At 53.9% G+C, this 19,714-nt stretch overlaps 1 protein-coding gene across 3 annotated transcripts in view; it reads right to left on the reverse strand.

Annotated features, from left to right (window-relative positions):
- Positions 1–11,518: 11,518 nt before the first annotated feature.
- The window catches only part of LRFN1 (leucine rich repeat and fibronectin type III domain containing 1), a 34,957-nt gene continuing 26,761 nt past the window's right edge, over positions 11,519–19,714 (reverse strand). For all 3 annotated transcript variants that reach the window (XM_070764757.1, XM_070764759.1, XM_070764758.1), the window contains exons 2-3: positions 14,634–16,043; positions 11,519–12,404 (exon numbers count right to left, since the gene is read on the reverse strand). In XM_070764757.1, the coding sequence (XP_070620858.1) occupies positions 11,519–12,404; positions 14,634–16,009 (2,262 nt within the window). In that variant the 5' untranslated portion in view covers positions 16,010–16,043. The remainder of the gene's footprint in view (positions 12,405–14,633; positions 16,044–19,714) is intronic.

A 19,714-nucleotide genomic window follows, 5' to 3' on the forward strand; every position in this document is an offset into this window, starting at 1 on the left:
TTCTTTTCTTTTTTCTCCTTCTATTCTCTTCTGCATTCAATTTTCTCTTCTATTATTCTATTATTCTATTCCTTATTCTTTGTATTCCATTCCCTCTTCTCTCTTCTCTCCTGCCTTTCTCTCCCAGGGTTCTGCTTCGCTTCCTCCACCGCGTTGACAAGGCACAGAATATACATTTCTAAGTTAGGCCTTGTTTTCCTTTAGGCGCTTAGCATGTACCAGAAAGCCCTCCCGGAATATGTCTCCGTCCTCTAAAAAAACCACACACGACAACTCTACACATGTTTACAAGGCCGAGGCCGCTCTTTGGAATCCTTTCAGGCTTCTCCTGAGCCGGTCCCAGGGGTCGTCCCCCCCCCCCTGCAAAAGGCAAAGGCAGCGGAACGGTCTCCTCCTGCCGGGGGGGCATCCCTGCAACTTGGTCTTCACCTCCCTCCCTCCATCGTGACACCTGTCCCACTTTGGCGAGAAAGAAAGGGAGGCCACTTAGAAAGGAGGGGCCTCGCTTCCTCTTAGCTGACCTGCGTGTGTTGGCAGAGGCTTCTCAGCCCCGCTGTGGCCAGATGGCCCTGGGATGCGGCCGCCATAAAGCACCACTCCTGGCTTTTATGGAGTTGCAAATTAGATTTTGGGAGGGGGGGGAAAGTAAATTCTGGAATCTGGGCAGCGGCTGAGAAGTGGCTGCTGTTGCCAGCTGGGCGTCTCACGGAGTGGCCCCTTTGAGGCAGGCCCAGAGCGCAATTAAAATCTCCTTTGAAATAAATTAATCAGAATTTGATCTCGGCTCCCAGGCGCTTGAGGCTTTTCCCACACAGGTTTAGTCACCCTGGTGGCCTCTCGGAATTCTTTTTCCCCCTCCCCAGAAAAGCTTCAGTGAAGGAGATGAAAAGGGGAGGGGGGAAAAGAAATTGGCCCGAAGAGGTTGCATTGGTGGGAGGGAACCCTGCAATTCAGCCCTTGGACAAGGAGCAGCTGCGAAGGGGCCTGCAAAGTGCCCCCGTGTGCCTTCCGTCCCCTGTCCTATTGTCTCTCCTTATCTCATTTATCTTTTCTTCCTTTCAAATATGTTCGCCTACACTTTTATATCTTCTATTCTTTTCTTTATTTATATCATTACATATCTATTCTCTTCAATGGGTATTATGTATTGGACAAAATAAATAAATAAATACAATAAATAAAAACAGAAGGGTTTGCAGAGGGCAGGGCAGGGGCTGGAAAGAAGGAAAACCTTTAGGTTTTATGGACATGGATGTTGGAAGCGCTAAACACAAAATCCGCCTTGTCCTCAACATACAACAGTGACGTTTGACGTTACAACGGCGATGAAAAAAGTGACTGATGACCGTTTTTCAGTCCAAATTCAGATGCATTGATGACACACATGTTCCCCTTTTATGACCTTCTGACAAGCGAAGTCAATGGGGAAGCCAGGCCATGTGTTATTAACTTAAGAACTGCAATGATCCACTTAACAACTGTGGGAAGAAAGGGTGTTGAAATGAGGCACTTCGCAAACTGTCTCAGTCAGCAACATAATATTTTGGGCTCAAGTGTCGTCATGAGTCGAGGACTACCTGTCATTCAAAAGGATATATTTAATGCTGAGTTTGCAGTTTGCAACGCTTCCTAAGCCTGGTGGGGGGGATTTGTTCGAAACAGTGTTTTTCAAACTTGGCCACTTTAAGATGAGTGGACTTGGATTCCGGGAGTAGAGGTCCACATTTCTTCAGGTTTCCAAATTTGAAAAACGTTGCTTTGAATGTTACAAGAAGACGCTGAACGTCACAGCCGCCGGTGAAGCAAAAGTCATCTCATAAAAAACGCCCACGATCCATCTGGAAGCCCCTCCTGGCTGCCTCTTTTGTCAGGAAAAGGCCAAATTGCTCCATCAAATCCCCTCTGGAATGGACCAAGATCCATAATCAAAAATGCCAGAGCAGCAAATTCATTTTTAAAAAGTGCCTTCAAAGCAAACATAAAAGTAAATAAAACATATGACCGGAATCTGCAATTCGGCAAATCAATACAAGTTATATATATGTATTAAAAAAGGTCAAAACCAGCAGAAAAGCTGGACTCCTTTTGATAGCCCCCCCCCATCAATTCAGGACCGCTCTGGAGTCCCAGACACTTCCTGAGGCTTGCCACTAGAGGGCGCTGTTGGACAAGGCATGTCAACAGGCCTCAAGGATGTTTGTGTAATTGTTTGGCTGTTCACAATTCTGGGCTGGGCATCTTGCAGGGCAGCGAGAAAGGGACAGAGCGGAATGGCTGAGCCTGGAAGGGGCCTTGGAGGTCAAGCAGGAGGCCCTAGCAGATTCTTCAGTCCATTGAATAAAGAAATGGACAAACAATAGTGGTTGTTCAAATTAAAATAGGAATTCAGTGGTCCCTCTACTTACCAACTTCATTCATTCCGTGACCAGGTTCATAAGAAGAAAAGTTTGTAAGAAGCAGCAATTTTTCCCATAGGAATCAATGGAAAAGCAAATAATGCCTGCGATTGGGGAAATCACTCTCTAGATTCCTAGAGAGGCCCCACGGAGGCTTCTCCCCACCTTTTTGGCCCGTTTCCTCCCAGGAGATTCCTAGAGAGGCCCCACGGAGGCTTCTCCCCACCTTTTCGGCCCTTTCCTCCCAGGAGATTCCTAGAGAGGCCCCACGGAGGCTTCTCCCCACCTTTTTGGCCCGTTTCCTCCCAGGAGATTCCTAGAGAGGCCCCACGGAGGCTTCTCCCCACCTTTTCGGCCCATTTCCTCCCAGGAGATTCCTAGAGAGGCCCCACAGAGGCTTCTCCCCACCTTTTCGGCCCGTTTCCTCCCAGGAGATTCCTAGAGAGGCCCGACGGAGGCTTCTCTCTGCCTTTTCCGGCCCTGTTTCCTCCCAGGAGATTCCTAGAGAGGCCCCATGGAAGCTTCTACCCGCCTTTTCCGGTTACCGTTTCGGAGGCTGGAGTTTGTAAGTGGAAAATGGTTCTTGAGAAGAGGGGGAAAAATCTTGAACACCTGGTTCTTATCTAGAAAAGTTCTTGAGTAGAGGCCTTCGTAGGTACCACTGTACTGTGAAATGTAAATCTATTTTTAAATGAAACAGCTGTAGTTAGCTTTTACTATGTTTGTTTGGTATTTTACGTATTTCTGTATGTCTGTTGTTTTTAACTAAAAGACTCAATAAAGACTTTTTTTTAAAAAAAAGGAGAAAGGAATAGAATAGAATGTAAGCCTCTCTTTCCCTGTCCCCTGTAGCCCTTTTGCACAGAGAACACGGACCCTGAGAGAGGAGGAGGAGGAGGAGGGTGGGGCACTTGCTGCTCTCTGCATTTGGTGGAGCCCCACTGACCCCTGAGGGACAAACTAATTGGGCTCCTTAGCAAAGCCAGAGGGGCAGCTCTGCTTTTCAAAAGGCTTTTGGGCTCAGGAAAGGAAAAGGAAGCGAAAAAGCCTTCATTTCCCTCCTTTTTTACGCCATTGATCGGCCGGCTGTTTTAGCCGGAAGAAATCAATAATTAATTAGCCCTGCGCCAGGACTGGAGGGTCAGGTGAGCCCTGGAAGTGGGAGGGGCAGAAAGGCTCAGGAGGGGGGCCCTCAGGAAGGGGGGGGGTGAGACAGAAACACAGAAGATTGATGGCAGAAAAAGACCTCATGGTCCATCTCATCTGCCATTCTACTATTTCCTGTATTTTATCTTAGGATGGACATATGTTTATCCCAGGCATGTTTCAATTCAGTTCCTGTGGATTTACCAGCCACGTCTGCTGGGAGTTTGTTCCAAGCATCTACGACTCTTTCAGTCAAATAATATTTTCTCACGTTGCTTTTGATCTTTCCCCCAACTGACTTCAGATTGTGTCCCCTTGTTCTTGTGTTCACTTTCCTAAACACTTCCCTCCTGGACCTTATTTAACCCTTTAACATATTCAAATGTTTCCATCACGTCCCCCCTTTATGTTAAGGGGCTAAATAAGGTCCAGGAGGGAAGTGTTTGTCCACCTCCTGCCCTGCCAGGTGAGGAAACGCCCGGCTCTGCCACTCACTGCCGGCCCAAGGTGACCATAGCAATGCTTTGCAACCCCAGGAGGGACCGGGCAGCGTCGGTGGGGCAGCCGCTCTGCCTGCTCTCTCTGCACTCCAGGTGCCCCCAAGGAAGGCAGGCTCGGAGGCGGCCCCCTCCCCTCTCCCGGCAGAGCCCAGGGAAGGTCTTGGGGGGGGAGGGAAGGCGGCCGCCTTCTCCTTTTCACTTGACCTGACTAATAGCTGCACTTGGAGTGGAGAACCTGACGCGCAAAGAGTGCCAGGCCTCACCGAGACAAGGAAATAAGCTCTGATAATTCGGAAATCACAGGGTTTCAGAGGGCAGGGCAGGAAAAGGTCCTCGGGTGGAATTCTCTGCTTTTCCCCCCTTTCTTTCTTTCTGCAAAATCACCAGGACTCGGCACCCCTGTCAGGGCTGGCTGGGGGCTGCAGGGGGGGCGAGCTGAAGCTGGTGCCCCCCCCAAGAATGGCTGGCTGTTGAAAAGGTGGGGAGTGGGGGGGCTTTTCTTTTGCAGAGTCCTGCTGGGGACCCCCTCCGAGTCTGGGATGGGCCCTGGGTGAGACTCAAATCGGATTTTCCCTCTGCAACGACATGGGATTAAATTTGATGAGCCGGGGGGGGGGGGGCTCCCCAAGGGCTTTTACTGCTTCCCCCCATCATCACGTCACATAAAGAAGGTGGGCAGGTGGCAGCCTTGGTGCTCACTGAGGTTTTGCTCTGGGCTGGACACCGGGGACCTTTGCTGTGCCTTTCAGTGTCCTGTGTTTGTGTCCACGTGTTTCTTTCTCCGGGAGGGTCAATGCTTCCCCTTGTAGGGGCTGCTAAGAGAACTTCTGCCCTGGCCTTCTCTCTTGGGACAGAGCCCGGCTCAAGGATGCAGAGACCGTCTTCTGCTCTCGCCAACCAGCGTTTCCAGAAAACCCTCCAAAATTGGCCTTTCTCAGCCAAAACCTTTGTGGTTCCTGCCTAAACTCCCTCCGGTCTCCAGGCTGGGTGGAAAAGGGAGGCTGCCCCAATGGCGTCTCCTTGAAGGGGGCAGAGGCTTAGAGAGAGCAGAGGGAAGGAGGCCCAGCGCTCACCCCAAAAGCTCTCCCAGTCACCCCAGGTTTCCCCAGATGAGTTGGGGTGTATAATCATCCTGGCTGTAGCTGATGGGAACGGCACATCTGGAAAGCAAGGGGCCTGGGGTGGGGGTGGGGGGCAAAGGGACAGGGCTGGCAGAACCGAAGGAGGCAACGTAAGGCAAAGGGTCCTCGGTCACCTGAGAAGGCAAACCGGGAATGGGGGGGGGAAATGTTTATGCAGAGAAATCTTTGTGGGGGGGGAGAAGGAAGCCAACCCCCCCTCTGTTGGTTGCAGATGTTCTCAAGCTGAGCACGATGCAAAGGCACCAATTGATTTTTTAAAAATCAGGTCTTCCTGGAATCATCCGTGACAAGCAGGGAATTCTGTGTTGGGGGGGCGTCACGAGGACTGGCTTGGGACACCCCTTTCCCAGCCCCCCCATGCCTGATGTGAGAACCCCCCACCCCGGCTGCCTGCATGTTCCAGCTGCAGGAGATGCACCGATTATGTGGCGTGTTGCGCATTGCCTGCAAATTGATTGACTTTGTTCTTCCAAGTGTCACTCCCCCTCCCTCCCTCCCTGCCTCCCCCCTTGTTTTCCTCCCTGGTTCTCCAGCCCTTCAGCCAAGGCGGGAGGGAAAGCTGTTCAAGGAGGGGGGTCATTGGGGATAAATCCTGATACACCCCCCAACAGCCCCCTTCTTCTCGGAACAGGAGTTAGGGGAGTTTGGAAGGTGAAGGACCACTCAGCCCAGGCCCTCTGGAGACCTCCCATAAGCAGCCCCTAGGCAGGGGTGGATGATGGGGTAGGGGGCTCTCCTGGCTCAGGATGGAGTCCGAGAAGAAAGATCTTCTGGTCCAAAGAGACCCCCAACAACGGACCTTCACAAAGCCTCCAGAAGGAGACGGTCTCGCCAAGGACCCCTGGGGCGACGTCTAGAGCAGTGTTTCCCAACCTTGGCCACTTGGAGATATCTGGACTTCAACTCCCAGAATTCCCCAGCCAGCGTTTGCTCTCAGGGGAATTCTGGGAGTTGAAGTCCAAATATCTCCAAGTTGCCACGGTTGGGAAACACTGGCCTAGAGAGCAGGGTCCGTTTAAGACAAAGGCCACTGATCTTTCTGAAAAGGCAACCGAACTTTCTGGCCGTTTTCTTCTACTGTAGCTTTTGTAGACGTTTCTGTGGCTTCTTCTTCTTGGACATTTTCAAAGAGCCACCGAGGTGGAAGGGGGCCTTGGAGGTCTTCTAGTCCAACCCCAGCAGTGGCAGGAAATCCTACACCAGTGATGGCAAACGTTTCGCCCCTCGGGTGCTGGAAGCCCTATCATGCCCGCACGAGGGCCCACACCTATAATTCAAGGCCTGGGGAGGGCGAAAACGGCCTCCCCCGCAGAGGCCCTCTGGAGGTCGGAAACGGTCTCTTTCCCAACTTCCGGTGGGCTTGGTGGGTGGATCTGTTTTTTTGCCCCCCCAGCTCCAGAGGCTTCTCCCGGCCCCTCAGAGGGCCTCCAGAATCCTAAAGTGGCCTCCCAGGGCCTCCACACTAGCCAAAACCTAGCTGGCTGACACGCACATGCCATCACTGTCCTATACCATTTCAGACAGGTGGTTGTCCAGCCTCTTCTGTCCAAGCCTCCAGGGATGGAGCACCCACAACCTCTGGTGGCAAGCAGTTCCACTGGCTAATTGCACTCACAATTAAAGAAATTCCTCCTTAAATTCCAGGTTGCTTCTCTCCTGGATGCGTCTCCATCTGTTGCTTCCTGTCCTGCCTTCATGGGCTTTGGAGAAGAGGGGGCCCCATCCTCTTCTTGGTGGTAGCCCCCCAAGTACTGGGAGATGGCTATCATGTCACCCCTAATTTGCCTCTCGGAAAAAGCGCCTTTGGGACGACCATGATGGAGCCTGTCAATCACAGATGCCAAGGGAGACAGGCGGTATTTTCCAAGCTTGGGCTCTTGAAGGCCTGTGGAGTTCGGCTCTAGGGAATTCCCCGGGCTGGGCATTCGGCACATGGTCAGAGGCCCTGGCCATTGGCAGAATCCAGGCCTCCGCCCCGTCCCTCCACCCTGATGAACTGACACGCCAACAACGAGGGTCCAAAAGAGGCCGACTGAAGCAACAGTAATGATAATAATAATAATCGTGGTCATAATTATAATAACAAACTTGCTGGTATAAGTTAATTACCGCATGGTGTCATTAGCATAATAATGAGCCTTTTGCCATAACGAGCTAATTGCTCTAACGAGGGACTCTTCTGCCTGCTCGTCAGCATAACAATGCGCAAATTGCCACCACCACCAGCTCATTATGGGGCCTCATTAGCATACCAACCAGCTCATTTGCATGCCAAAGTGCAAGTGGGTCCTTGTAGGGCCCCCTCCCCTCCCCTCCTGCAATGGGTCTTGGGGAAGCCTGAAGACCCCTCCCCCCCATAGGAGAGGCCAGGGTTAGCCCTCCCTACAATGGCTCTCCTGGAGGGAGGGGGGACCGGACCACCAGGGTGTGGAGGGGGAGTTGAAGCTGATTGTAGAACTGGGGTGTAAGAACACATCCCCCCCTTTGCAGGGGGAAAGTGGTTCGTCCTTCAGCTGTGGACCCTCTCTGTTTATTTATTTACTTTGTCAAACAAGTATAGGATTGTAGTTTGTATAAACAATAACATAAGTAGTCAGTGATGATAAAAGAAGACAGTAGGAGAGTGGGGCAGGGACGGTAGGCACAATGGTGCGCTTATGCACGTCCCTGGGGAGCTCCCTTCTATTTGCATGCTGTTCTGTGCATGCCTGTGTTCCTCCTGGCCTGCCTCGCAGGGCTGTCCGTTGGATTTTCCTGGCCTCTCGCTTTGAAAGGCAGATGGGCCCAGGATTCTCATTGGTCGGTTTGTATATCTCGTGATAGGTTTGCAAATAACTCCAGGGATACACCCAACACACCTGCCTCCTCCTATTTCCCCCACCACAACAGCCCTGTGAGGAAGGCTGGGCAGAGAGAGGGGGTGGGGGTCACTAATGTGTCCTGAGCGCAGTGCAGGCAGAAACATTCTCAATGCTCCATCTGGTCTCTTTGCAAAGGATGGTAATTAACAGTAAACACAACCAGACACACACAAACACACACACACACCTCTGCACACTTCTGCTGGTGTGTGTAGAAGCCAATCCAGGCTGAGAGATGAGAAGTGGGGGGGGTCTTCAGAGCTGCCTAAGGGGGACAAGGAAGGACCCCCTCGACTGCAGGGGGAGAGGGGAAACTGAGGCAGGAGCCTCCCTTCTCCCCCCCCCAAGGTTTTTCTGGAATGAGAAAGGTTCCAGCAAAGGAGGGAGGGAGGGGGTGGGGTGGGGGCTTTTTACGTCTCTCCATCTCCTTCTGTGCAGCCAGTGTGACAACTGCCGGCTTGCAAAGAAGCCCCCCCTCCACCCCCCACCTCGGCAGGCTGGCCCCTGCTCCATGGGAGCTAAGCAGAAGGGAGGACGGGCCCCCTTCCCTCCCCTCCCACCCCTGCAGAAGACCCCTCAGATCCTTCCCTCCCCCTGCCAAGCCAGGCTCCTTTCCAAGGATGGGGGCCTCCTGCAGTGCCCCCCTCTGCTTTCTGCGTGTGTGGGGGGGGGGTCCCTGGGAGGGAGGGGAGGGAGGGAGAAGCTGCAGAGCCAGCAGGAACAACAATTGCCAGAGAGTAATTAGCGTCTCCCAAACAGACACCAGCAATGCGGAGAAGAGAAGCCGGCAGCCAGACCACCCTGGACACACAGGTAGCCCTCGACTTATAGCCACCCACTCAGCCACGCTTCAAAGTTACAACAGCACTGGGGAAAAAAAGAGACCCCTGAAGACCCCTTTTCCCTGGACATTTCCCTCCTTAGGTTTTTCCTTTTGGGTTTTTAATGTATATAATTCATTAAAAAAAAAACAACGACTGCTTTTCACACTTAGTGATGGCCGCAGCGTCTCCACGGTCACCACTGCCCCCTTCTTCCCAGCCGGCTTCCGACAAGCAAAGTCAAGGGTGATGGTGGGGGAGAAGCTGGATTCCCTTAAGGACCCTGTGGATCCCGACCACTGCAGGGATCCATTTAAGAACCAGGGCAAACCCTCCCCCAAAAGGTCGTAACATTTGGGCAGAACTGACTCAGCCACCGCCTCGCTTAATGACAGAAGCGTCGTGTCCCCAAGGCTTCATGTCCAAATAGTTGGCTCACTTTTTATTGCCTGTTTATGGCGCATGAACCTGACGCTCTGAACAGGGAGATTTTAAACCAAGGATTCTACCGAGAGAAGAAGAGACTCCGTCAGCAGCTCTTCCGGCTTTGATCACCAGGAGGCGCCATTTCCAGCCACGGGAGGGCACGTACAGGTCCAGGGACCCCCAGAACTGCGGAAGAGGGTGGGTGGGTGGAAGGAGCCTCGGGAAGGGAGGAGAAGGAGGAGGCCTCTGCTTCTCCTCTGCCTCCTTCCTGGAAGCCGCCGGCTGCAGCACAGGCCACACACACACACACACACACACCAGCTGGATTTGATCTCAGGGCTCTCGGGTGATTACAGCCTGAGCATGGGTGGAGGGGGGGGCTCCACAAATCTCCCTCCCATCCATGGGGTCATGTGCACGTGAGGGAGGGATCAGATGTGCTTAGCATAGCACACTGGCTCACTCAGGAGAGTAAGTAGCTTGAAATAGATCCAGACTAGTCTTTACAATAAAAATGTAAGTTTGAAAAGATAGAGAGAGAGAGAGATAGGTAGGTAGGTAGATAATAGATAGATAGATATAGATAGACAAATAAATAAACAGATAGAGATAAATAGATGATAGATAGATAGATAGATTAGATAGGTAGGTAGGTAGGTAGATGATAGATAGGTGGATGATAGCGATAGATAGATAGATACATACATACATACACACATACATAAAGACACACACACAAACACACATATATGATAGAGAGAGAGAGAGAGAGAGATAATAGACAGACAGACAGAGAGAGATCAATAGATAAATATAGAGAGATGATGGATGGATGGATATAGATATATATATAATAGACAGACAGACAGACAGGAAAGAGAGATCAGTAGCAACCCGGCAACTAAGGCGGATGGACTTCTACTCCTAGAATCCCCCAGCCAGCCCTCCAGCCCTCCAGCCCTGGGGAATTCTGGGAAGTCCCCCCTCCTAGAGTAGGCAAGGTTGAGAAATATTGGTTTAGACAGTTCAAAAACACACCTGATCGTTTGACTACATTGTAATTAAAACATTTTTCAGTTTTTCCTGCAACCACATAAAAAAATCTGGTCCCCACCGGCTCCATCCCTCCCCCCACCTGAGCTCCCCCCCCAGGAAGAGACTCCATGAGACAGGGCTGCAGGTCACACACAAAAGATTTAATCACCTCCAAAAAGCAGCCTCACTCTGTGATGGAGGGAGGGGGCACTGGGGGGGGCGTTGGGAAGAACTGGGAGGGGCAGACAGGGGGGCAGGAGTGGGGAGGGGTCGGTGGTTTGGGTTGTGGATGGAAAACCTATGTTCAATAGTTGAAGAGCTGGGCCTTGAGAAAGCTCAGGATTTTGTATGGGGGGCAGGGTGATAATGGGAGGGGGGGTCAAAGAGAATCGGGGGGGGGGGGGGTGGAAGACCGGAAGAGGGTCTTGCTGGGAAACACTTTGGGACTTGGGAGAGGGGAGAAGGACAGAGAGGAGGGGGAACCAGGATTATCCGTATTTGGGGGGCCGGGGGGGGAGATCAATGGAGGGACCCTTGTAGAGTTCTGGGGGAGCAGAGTTGGGGGGGAAGGGGAGGGGTCCACAAGAGGTAACCAGGAGAGGGGTGGGGGTGGGGGTGGGGGGTCCGAGAGTTCAAATGACTTTTCTGATAATGGACACATCAAACACAGATCCCTTTTCTTTTATCTAGACCAGCCAGATACAATAAATAGAGTAACCGAGTGGGTTTCCCCAGCAGATCCTGGGCAGGGCATTGGGGGGGGGGCTCCTCCCCCTCCCCCCCTCCCCCTCCCCCTCTGCTTTGTGCTCTTCCTCTCTGGATCTAGGCTTGTCGTCGCCCTTTTCATTGGAACAGTGATTAATGCATAAAGAGAAAACCGTCCCTTCAGTTTCTCCTCTTTTGTGCATATGGGCCTCTCCTTGGCTCCCCCCCAGCCCTCCCCACTGGGCACTGCAGCCCCCCCACGCCCCCCCACTTGCTCCCTTCCCTCCTCGCCTGCTCTTCCTTTGGGGAGGGGCTCGGCTAAGGCACCACTGCTGAAGTTCTGCCCACCGGCCGGCCGTTGTCCAGGGAAGAGGTCCATCCGCCCCACCTTCCGCCTCCTCGCCCCCCTCCCCCTCCCTCCTCAGTCGCTGTGCCCCAAACTTGTGCGTCTGGCAGCCCCTCTCCCCCTCCCCCCTCCCCCCTCCCTCAGACTGTGCTCTCCAGCATCCACTCCGTGCTGCCGAACGTGACCCGCCGGTGGCTCGAGGGGGACTCCTCCGAGTTCAACTGAGAGGTGGACATGTGTCGCTTTGTCCGTGCGCGACGGGGGTAGCTGTGGCTCTGGAAGAGCGAGTAGTCCCCGTCGAAGGAGTGGCGGTGGTGCCGAGTCCTGGAGAGCTCGCGAGGGAAAGAGCCCGACTCGCTGCCGCTGCCCGGCTTGGCCCGGAGCTGCGGGGTCCCCCCGGGGTCTCTGAGCAGGCACAAGGAAACCGAGGAGCCGGCCCGCCTCACCTCCCGCGGCCCTTCTTCCGAAGTCAAGATCGCCACTGTTTGGCGATCGGGGCTCATTGGAGCCGCCCGCTTCTCCAGCTTGGCCAAGGGCACGTCTGGCCCACAGGGGGCGTCTCCCCTGCCACCTGCGCCGAGCCGGGGGTCCTTGGGAGCCACCTCCTGGAGGGTTTCGTACTTGTCCTCCCCGACTTTGGAGGCCGAGTGGGGCACGGCGCTGGGGCCGGGCTGGGCCGGGTGGCTGCCGTTGGTCTGGGAGTAGACGTTGCTGACCCGGGCCTTCTTCTGCTCCTCCTGGCCGCTGTAGACCTTGTAGCGGATCATGAGGATGATGATGAAGACAAGGACCGAGGCCACGATGATGCCCCCCAGGATGATGATCATGGTGCCCCCCAGGAACTGGGTGTGGAGCGAGTGGCACTGGGCGCTCTCCCCCTCCGTGGTGAACTGGACGCAGCCCACCACCCGAGTGGCCGTCAGGGACGTCACACCGTCGTCGTACACCGCTAAGACACACAGGTCGTACTCCCGGCCGGCCGCCAAGTCGTTCACCAGGAAGGTTTTGCTGGAGGACGGGATCATCCTGTGGGGGGAGGGGGGCAGAGAAGGGGAGTCAGACCACCAGCAATCCCACAGCCCAGGCCTCCGAAATCACCCGGGGAAGGAGGTCAGGCGGCTGGGGTCTCCCTCCGTTGGGGCATTCACCCAGAGGTGGGCTGCTAAGGTGGGACGGTGACACGCGCTCGCTCCCATGGCTCTGAGTGCTACTGGTGTCCAACGCAATGATGCTACTGCACCTGGGCAGGGAGCGAAATTGTGCACGGACACACAGGTGCTCCCGTGGACCCATGGCACATCTGCGTGTCCATGCACAATTTCGCTCCCTGCCCAGGTGCAGTAGCATCATTGCGCTGGACTCCACAATTATGCCACAGGCGCACCTGCATGTCCGCGTGCAACTTCTCTACCTGCCCAGGTGCAGTAGCATCATTGCGCTGGACTCCGCTAGCACTCAGAGCCCCCGGGGGCGAGCCCACCTCTGCCGCCTCCCCCAGCCCTCTTGGGGACACCTGGGTTTTGGCAGGAGAAATGGGGAGGGTCTCAGTGGCTTCTGGCCGTTTGGTTCATGGAAGGTCACCCGACTTCCTTCCGGCCCTAGGAATAGAGAGCAGGCGCTGCTCCTGAGGACTAGAAGCTTGCTGCCCAATCTCTCTTGTGCTTCTGCTATAGAAGTGAGGCCTGACCCCTCTCTTGGCTGGGCCATCAGACCTGGGGGTAGGTGGGTGTCGGAGAATGGCACATAACTTGGGGGGGGATTTGTGGGTGCTCATTCTGGTTTTTTTTAAAAAAAATTCTTTATTTCTTTATTTAACTTCTTGACCTCTCTCTTGCCTCCCCTTTTAGCTTTGACCGTCTCCTATTTTGCATTCTGTTTTAATTCTGAATTTAATCTTAATTCTTCTCGTATGGCTACGGAGAGGGGGGGCATAGAAATCTAATTAATAAATAATTAAATAAATAAATGGCTACTATCGTTTGTATCTGTAAACTGCGCAGAGTCCCTTGGACAGTGAGGTGGGCAGCGTCTCAATTGGATCGATGTGATAGATGACAGGTGGATGGATGGATGATAGACAGACAGACAGGTGATAGAATAGTCAGGTGGAATGATTGATGGGTGGACAGAGACAGACAGACAGATGATAGAGATAAGATACATCTGATTCACTCCCCCCCCCAAAAAAGCAGTCGTGGGGCAGAAGAATGCGACCCCCACTGGAGCCCCTTTCTGCCCTCCAGTTAAGACAAACTGCTGTGGGGGATTTCATTGTTTTTATTATTTTAATGTTTTAGTATTAATTTTCATTTATTTTATGTATTTTATTGTGTATTTTATTGCTGTAAACTGCACTGAATCCTGCAGGATTGGGCAGTATAGAAGTCAAATAAATTGAATTAAGTTAAATGAACTCTCCCCCCCTCCTTGCAGGACCCCCTCCCCCAAGAGGCCACTTTCCCCCTTCTGCCCCAGAGCCCCAGCAGGACAAGAGCCGGAGAAGTTTTGGGGCCCAGAAGCAGAGCTGGGAAGTGGGTGGGGGCTCTGGTGCTTCTGCCAAGCAGCCAATTAGCAAGGGGGGGGCAGCAGGGGGGCAATTAGCCCAGAATCACCGCACCATGTAACCAGCAGCTGCACTCCTCCGTGGGGGGTGGAGAGGGGAACAGGGCACAGCTGGGCTGGGGGGCAAATGGATCGGATCTTGGCAAGCAGCCAGGATGGGGGTGCTGACTGGGGGGGAGGGAAGGAGGGAAGGAAAGAAGGACAGAAGGAAGGAAAGAAGGACAGAAGGGAGAGGAGAAGGAAGGAAGGAAGGAAGGAAGGAAGGAGAGAGAGAAGGGAGTAAAGAAGGAGAGAGAGAGAAGGAGGGAGGGAGAGAGAGGGGAGGGAGGTTCAAAGCCTCCTCTGAGGGGTTACAGCACTGCTGGGTTGTTCCCAAAACAGCTGCTTCACCCAGCACCCTCTCCAAAGCCGTTGCCAGCTGGAATTCTCTCCCCGCACCTGGGGCTGAGAGGGGGACCCAAGCAAAGACACCCCAAATCTGGAAGTGACCTTCTGACAACCCAAGGCAATGGGGAGGGCAGATCCACCACTTAAGGATCATGTGGCTAACTGAACAACGCCAGGGATTCCCGTGACAACGGTGGCCAAACTCACTTAACAACTTGCTTGGCCACGGGAATTTCCAGCTCAATTGTGGCCACTGGTGGAGGACCCCCTGGGTTGACCGCAAGGCTGCCCCGAATGCTTCCTCACCTGTAGACCAAGGAGTCATCCAGGGAGCTGTTATACTGGATCTGGTACATCCGGATACCCGGGATGTGCCGTTCGGATGGCCAGTGGATGACCACGGAAGTGGAGGTCAGTTCCGCCGCGATGATCTTCCGGTCCTGGTGGTTCTTGGTTTCGTTGGAGCCCGATTTGGCGGAGGTGGTGATGTCGGAGGAGCCTGGGTCCGGCTCCTTCATGTGGGCAGTGTTGTTGACCAGCAAGGGCAGAGGGACGATGCAGACCTCCATGGGGGCAGTGGTCTCCCCGGCCGCGTTGGAGGCAATGCAGGTGAAGACCCCGTTGTCCTTCAGGGTGGTGATGAAGATGTCCAGCGTGCCGTTCTCGTAGACGGTGGCCCGGGTGGTGTTGTGGATCAGTTTGCCATCGGGCGCGATCCAGTGGATGGACGGCTCCGGGTCCCCCACCGCCTTGCACTTGAGGCTGACCCCCTGGCCCTCCATGATGAAGGCCTTGCTGGAGTACTGGCGGGTGATCAGGGGCGGCTCGCAGATGAACTCCTCCTCGGGGATGGACCAAAAGTACTTGTCCATCAGGTGCTCCGGGGAGGCACAGGTTTCCAGGTCATCCTCTCGCGTCAGCCTCCGCAGCCAGAGGAGTTCGCAGTTGCAGTGCAGCGGGTTGCCTCCGAAGCTGATGGTCAAGGTGGATGGGTGAGTCCCACGGACGTTGGCCAGCACTTCAGCCCTCAGGAAGAGGTTGTCCGGAGGCAGCTTCTGCAGCCGGTTGGAGGTCATGTCCAGCCGGACCAGCTTCTGGAGCTGGGAGAAGGTGCCCTCGGCGATGTGGTCGATGAGGTTGTGGTCCAGCGTGAGGGTGTTGAGGCTGACCATCTGGCCGATGGCCTCCCAGGGCAGGGCCTCCAGGTTGTTGTAGGAGAGGTCCAGGTCCTCCACGGTGGAGACGAACTCGTCGAAGCAGGAGGCCTCGATGTGGCTGATCTGGTTGTTGCCCAGGATGAGGTGCCGGAGGTTGGTCAGCCCGCGGAAGTGCTCGCGCTTCAGGGCGGCCAGCCGGTTGTTGTTCATGTGGAGGGCCCGCAAGGCACGCAGGTCGGCGAAGGCGAAGGGCAGGATCTGGCTGATGGTGTTGCGCGAGAGCGTCAGGTGCACCAGGTTGGTCATGTTGGAGAAGTCCTTCCGGCGGATGACGGTGATGAAGTTGTCCGTCAGGCGCAGCTCCACCGTGCGGCGGTCGATGGTGGCCGGCACGAAGAGGAGGCCCGTCTTGGCGCACAGCATGGTCAGCGTCGGGGAGATGTTCTGGCAAATGCATCGGCCGGGGCAGTGCTGAGGTTTCGCCATGGTGCCAAGCATCAGAAGAGGCAGGAAAAGCTTTTCCATGATACTGGCCCACGCTCCGGACTTGCGGGAGGCCCTGCGGACAGAAAGAACGAAGCCATAGGTCAGCTGAGAAGGGCGGCACAGACAGACAGACAGACACGCCAGGGCTGCCCTGACCTCAAAGCATTTGGGATAAAACGAGGGCCGGTTGCTCTTAGCCCTGAGTTTAGGGAATTCCCTGCTCCCCGTAGTAACGCAAGAGTGGCGGAAGGCTTTCCAAGGGGATCGGATAGTAGGAGAAGGGGTGGAGGAACCTGGGCAGAGACAAAAGAAGGACCAGCCTAGAACCCCCACGGAGCCACAAGCGGTCTAAGTCCAATCTCCATTCACTGCTGCGGGCCCTTATCATTCCTTCCTTCCTTCCTTCTTTCCTTCCTTCCTTCCTTCCTTCCTTCCTTCCTTCCTTCCTTCCTCCATCCATTAATTCATTCCAGATTTGTATGCCGCCCACTCCCGAGAGACTCAGGGCGGCTTACAACAACAATAATAAACAATATAAAATCAACTTAAGCATTAAAATAGTAAACCCTTGACCACTACCATAACACTCACACCCTATCATCCATCCCAATCATATCTTATAAGCTTGCAATGAAAGATGTCGACTCTCACGGTCCATAGGTCTGCCGGCAGAGCCAGGGTTTCATGGCCTTCTGGAAAGCCAGTAGGGTGGAGGCATACAGACCTCCGGGGGCAGCTGGTTCCAAAGAGCCGGGGCCGCCACAGAGAAGGCTCTCCCCCCGCGGGCCCACCAACCGACACTGCTTAGTGGACGGGGCCCGGAGAAGGCCAACCCCAAAGGATCGGATTGGTCTCTGGAGGTGCGTGAGAGGAGGGGGTCCTGTAAATAGTCATTAAGAAGATTCCTGCGCAATTCCGTGTTAATAACAGTGATTCAGTTAATAACAGTGGCAAAAAAAGTCATAAAATGGGGCAAAACTCAAGTGTCTCGCTCGGCGACATACATTTTGGGCTCCACTGTGGTCCTAGGAAAAGGACGTCTTGTAGTCCGTCAGTTGCTGGAGAGCAAGAGAGGCCATGACCTCCCTTACACACCTGTGTGGCTGTTTGACTCACAAGCAAAGCACTAAGCTAGGCAGGGGTGGGGGGCATTATGGGATGGAAAGGCCAATGTCCAGGCCCCAGGCAACATCCGAACTAAATCGGAGTCCGAGTCAAAGTGCTCCTCAAAAAGTCCAATTTATCTCCGGAGCCCTCCTGGCACCCACACTGGGGAGCCTGAAACTGAGACCCCCACCCAGTTGAAAGTTCACCTCCCTCGTCCCCCCACTCACAAACTTGTCACGTTGCCCACTCAGATTGTGCCAGCGTGGCCAGTCCTCCTTCCGCTTCCGCCCAGGTGGGTAGGCATAGGATGGCCTTGAACCACGTGAAAGGGGGCTTTGTGGCTGCGCCTGCTCCGGCCTGAAAAATCCCCCCTCCCAGGTTCCCATCCACATCTGGCCTTGTGGAGATAGTGTGGCAAGCGGTTGATTGATCCCCAACCTCTGCCCCAGCTTGACCCCCAGTTCCTCTGGAGGCCAGGTTGCCTGAGGGCGCCACCTGCTCGACAGGGGCCCCATCCAGACCCCCATCCCTGATCGACAACAACAGACAGACCCACAACTACCCGACAGTCACAGAGGGAAGAAACAGGGCAGTGTCAAAAACCGTCTGATTGGGATCCACATCTGGAATTAAAGCTTCACGTCCTTCTTTGCATTATCACCCAGAAATCAACCCATAGCTTTTCCTTTCTTTTAAGAACAGAAAAATCCCTCCCAATCAGGTGATACTTTCAAAAATAATTTCCTTTCCAGCAGCGGTGGACGAAGGCACGAAATATCAGGTATTTTCACAGGATTTTTACACAGCAGGATTTTTTATTGGGCTTTTGCAAGGATTTGCTTCTCCTCCGTTCTGGGCACCTGATTTGGGGCTGTTATTTTTTTTTTTTGGTCATTCTCCAGGTGTGTCTAATGAAGAAATTTAGAAGAATAAGTCCCAGGGCTCTTCAGAGAGGCTGTTGCAAAGCTGACAATGGAAGGGGGAAACCGAGGGGGGGGGCAATTATGTTTATTTAACCATCCTTAAGAGAAGGGAAAAACCCTCTCAAGACAGCTGATTGTCTTCCTAATATATCAATAATCGAGGGACACGGCTATTAACAACTTAATAACTAATTCTAAAAAAAACAACAAATTACTTGGCTTAAAGGGAGCCAAAATTTTAAGTTTAAAAAAAATGTGGTTTTCACTAACGGGCACCATAAAATCTCGAGGAGGGGGCTACTGAGAATAAACAGCTTTTCACCATTATTTTGAAAGGTTGCAAAGAAGAGGGTGGGAACCTCGTCTTTTCATTAAAGGCATAAAGTACGCAAGAGAAACTGTCCCTTTGGACGCACAGTGCGCACCAGGGGAACGAGGGTCCTGCAGTTTGGTGTTTCCACGCATGCGCCCACGTGCCCCGGGGGGGGGGGAGCTCACAGCTGAGTCAGGCGCCCTTAGAAGGAGACCAGTCGTGGCGAGGACCAGGCGGTTCCCATCGTTATTGCTAAAAACCTCCCGATTCTCCTAAGACCGGTGCAACTGGGGCAGGGGATTGTCAGCACATCCATAATCCTTGGGGAGGGGCGGCATATAAATCCAATTAATTAATAAATAAATATCATCCCCCAAAGGATTGCGGGGTGCTTAGAGCTCTCTGAGCTTGGTGGCTCCCTTGCAGGCGGTTCATGGCCCAAGGGAGGGCTGGGAGAGGAGGAGGAGGAGGAGGAAAAACGAGACTCTGTCGTTCGTGGTGGGTTTTCTCGCAGAGGTTTCATGACTCAACCAGGAAACAAAAGCTGCCAGCAGACATTGACCGCAACCGTTCAACCCAAGCCCCAGAATGCCCAGCAAGAGCAGGGGTCCCTGACTGCCTCCATCTTGACTTTTTTGCCCTGGTGTGGATGCCTCTACTGCTTGGAGCTGCAGGGATGGTGCTGAAGATTTGAAGCGTTTGGGTAAATTGCAGAATTAATAAACCAAAGACTCAGAACTTTGCACTCTACAAACTGCAGGTAACTCCCCTCCCCTCGGGCGGGGGCTGGGCTGAGAATTAGGGTGCTGAATGCAAAGCCCCCTCCCGGAAAACCCCTCCCCAGCCCCCTCGGATGGATGGGGACCTTCTCCAGGTTGCTGCAGCCCAGAGAGAGGCTGAGTGGCTGAGCCTTCTTCGCGTAAAGCCAGGGGGAAAGCGCAGGGCTTAAAGTGGGGATCCCCCCCCAGATAAACAGGAGCCACGCACTGCCTTTCCGCCCCCACAGCTGGGAGGGGCTCCATCAAAGCGGGGAGGGGATGGTGGGGTCCCCAGGAGGGGGCTAGCATGACTCCAAGCGCCCCCCTCTGGCAGCACTGGACAGCTCCCGTCCAATCAGGCTGGTCCTGCTCAGGAGCCTTTTCTCCCGTGTGGGCTGGCGAAGTGACGGTGGCAGCCATGGGCAAGAAGCAGGGGAGGAAACAGCAACAAGACTCCTTTTTAAAGCCCCCCCTCCGCAGGAAGCAAGTGCCAAGAAGCCCCTGCTTGAGCAGGGGGTTGGACAAAAGAAAGAAAGAAAGAAAGAAAGAAAGAAAGAAAGAAAGAAAGAAAGAAAGAAAGAAAGAAAGAAAGAAAGAAAGCTCCCATTCTGGGCCCCCATGTGACTCAGCCCCCATGTGCCAA

This window comes from Erythrolamprus reginae, chromosome 11, assembly GCF_031021105.1.
Source record: "Erythrolamprus reginae isolate rEryReg1 chromosome 11, rEryReg1.hap1, whole genome shotgun sequence".
NCBI lineage: Eukaryota > Metazoa > Chordata > Lepidosauria > Squamata > Dipsadidae > Erythrolamprus > Erythrolamprus reginae.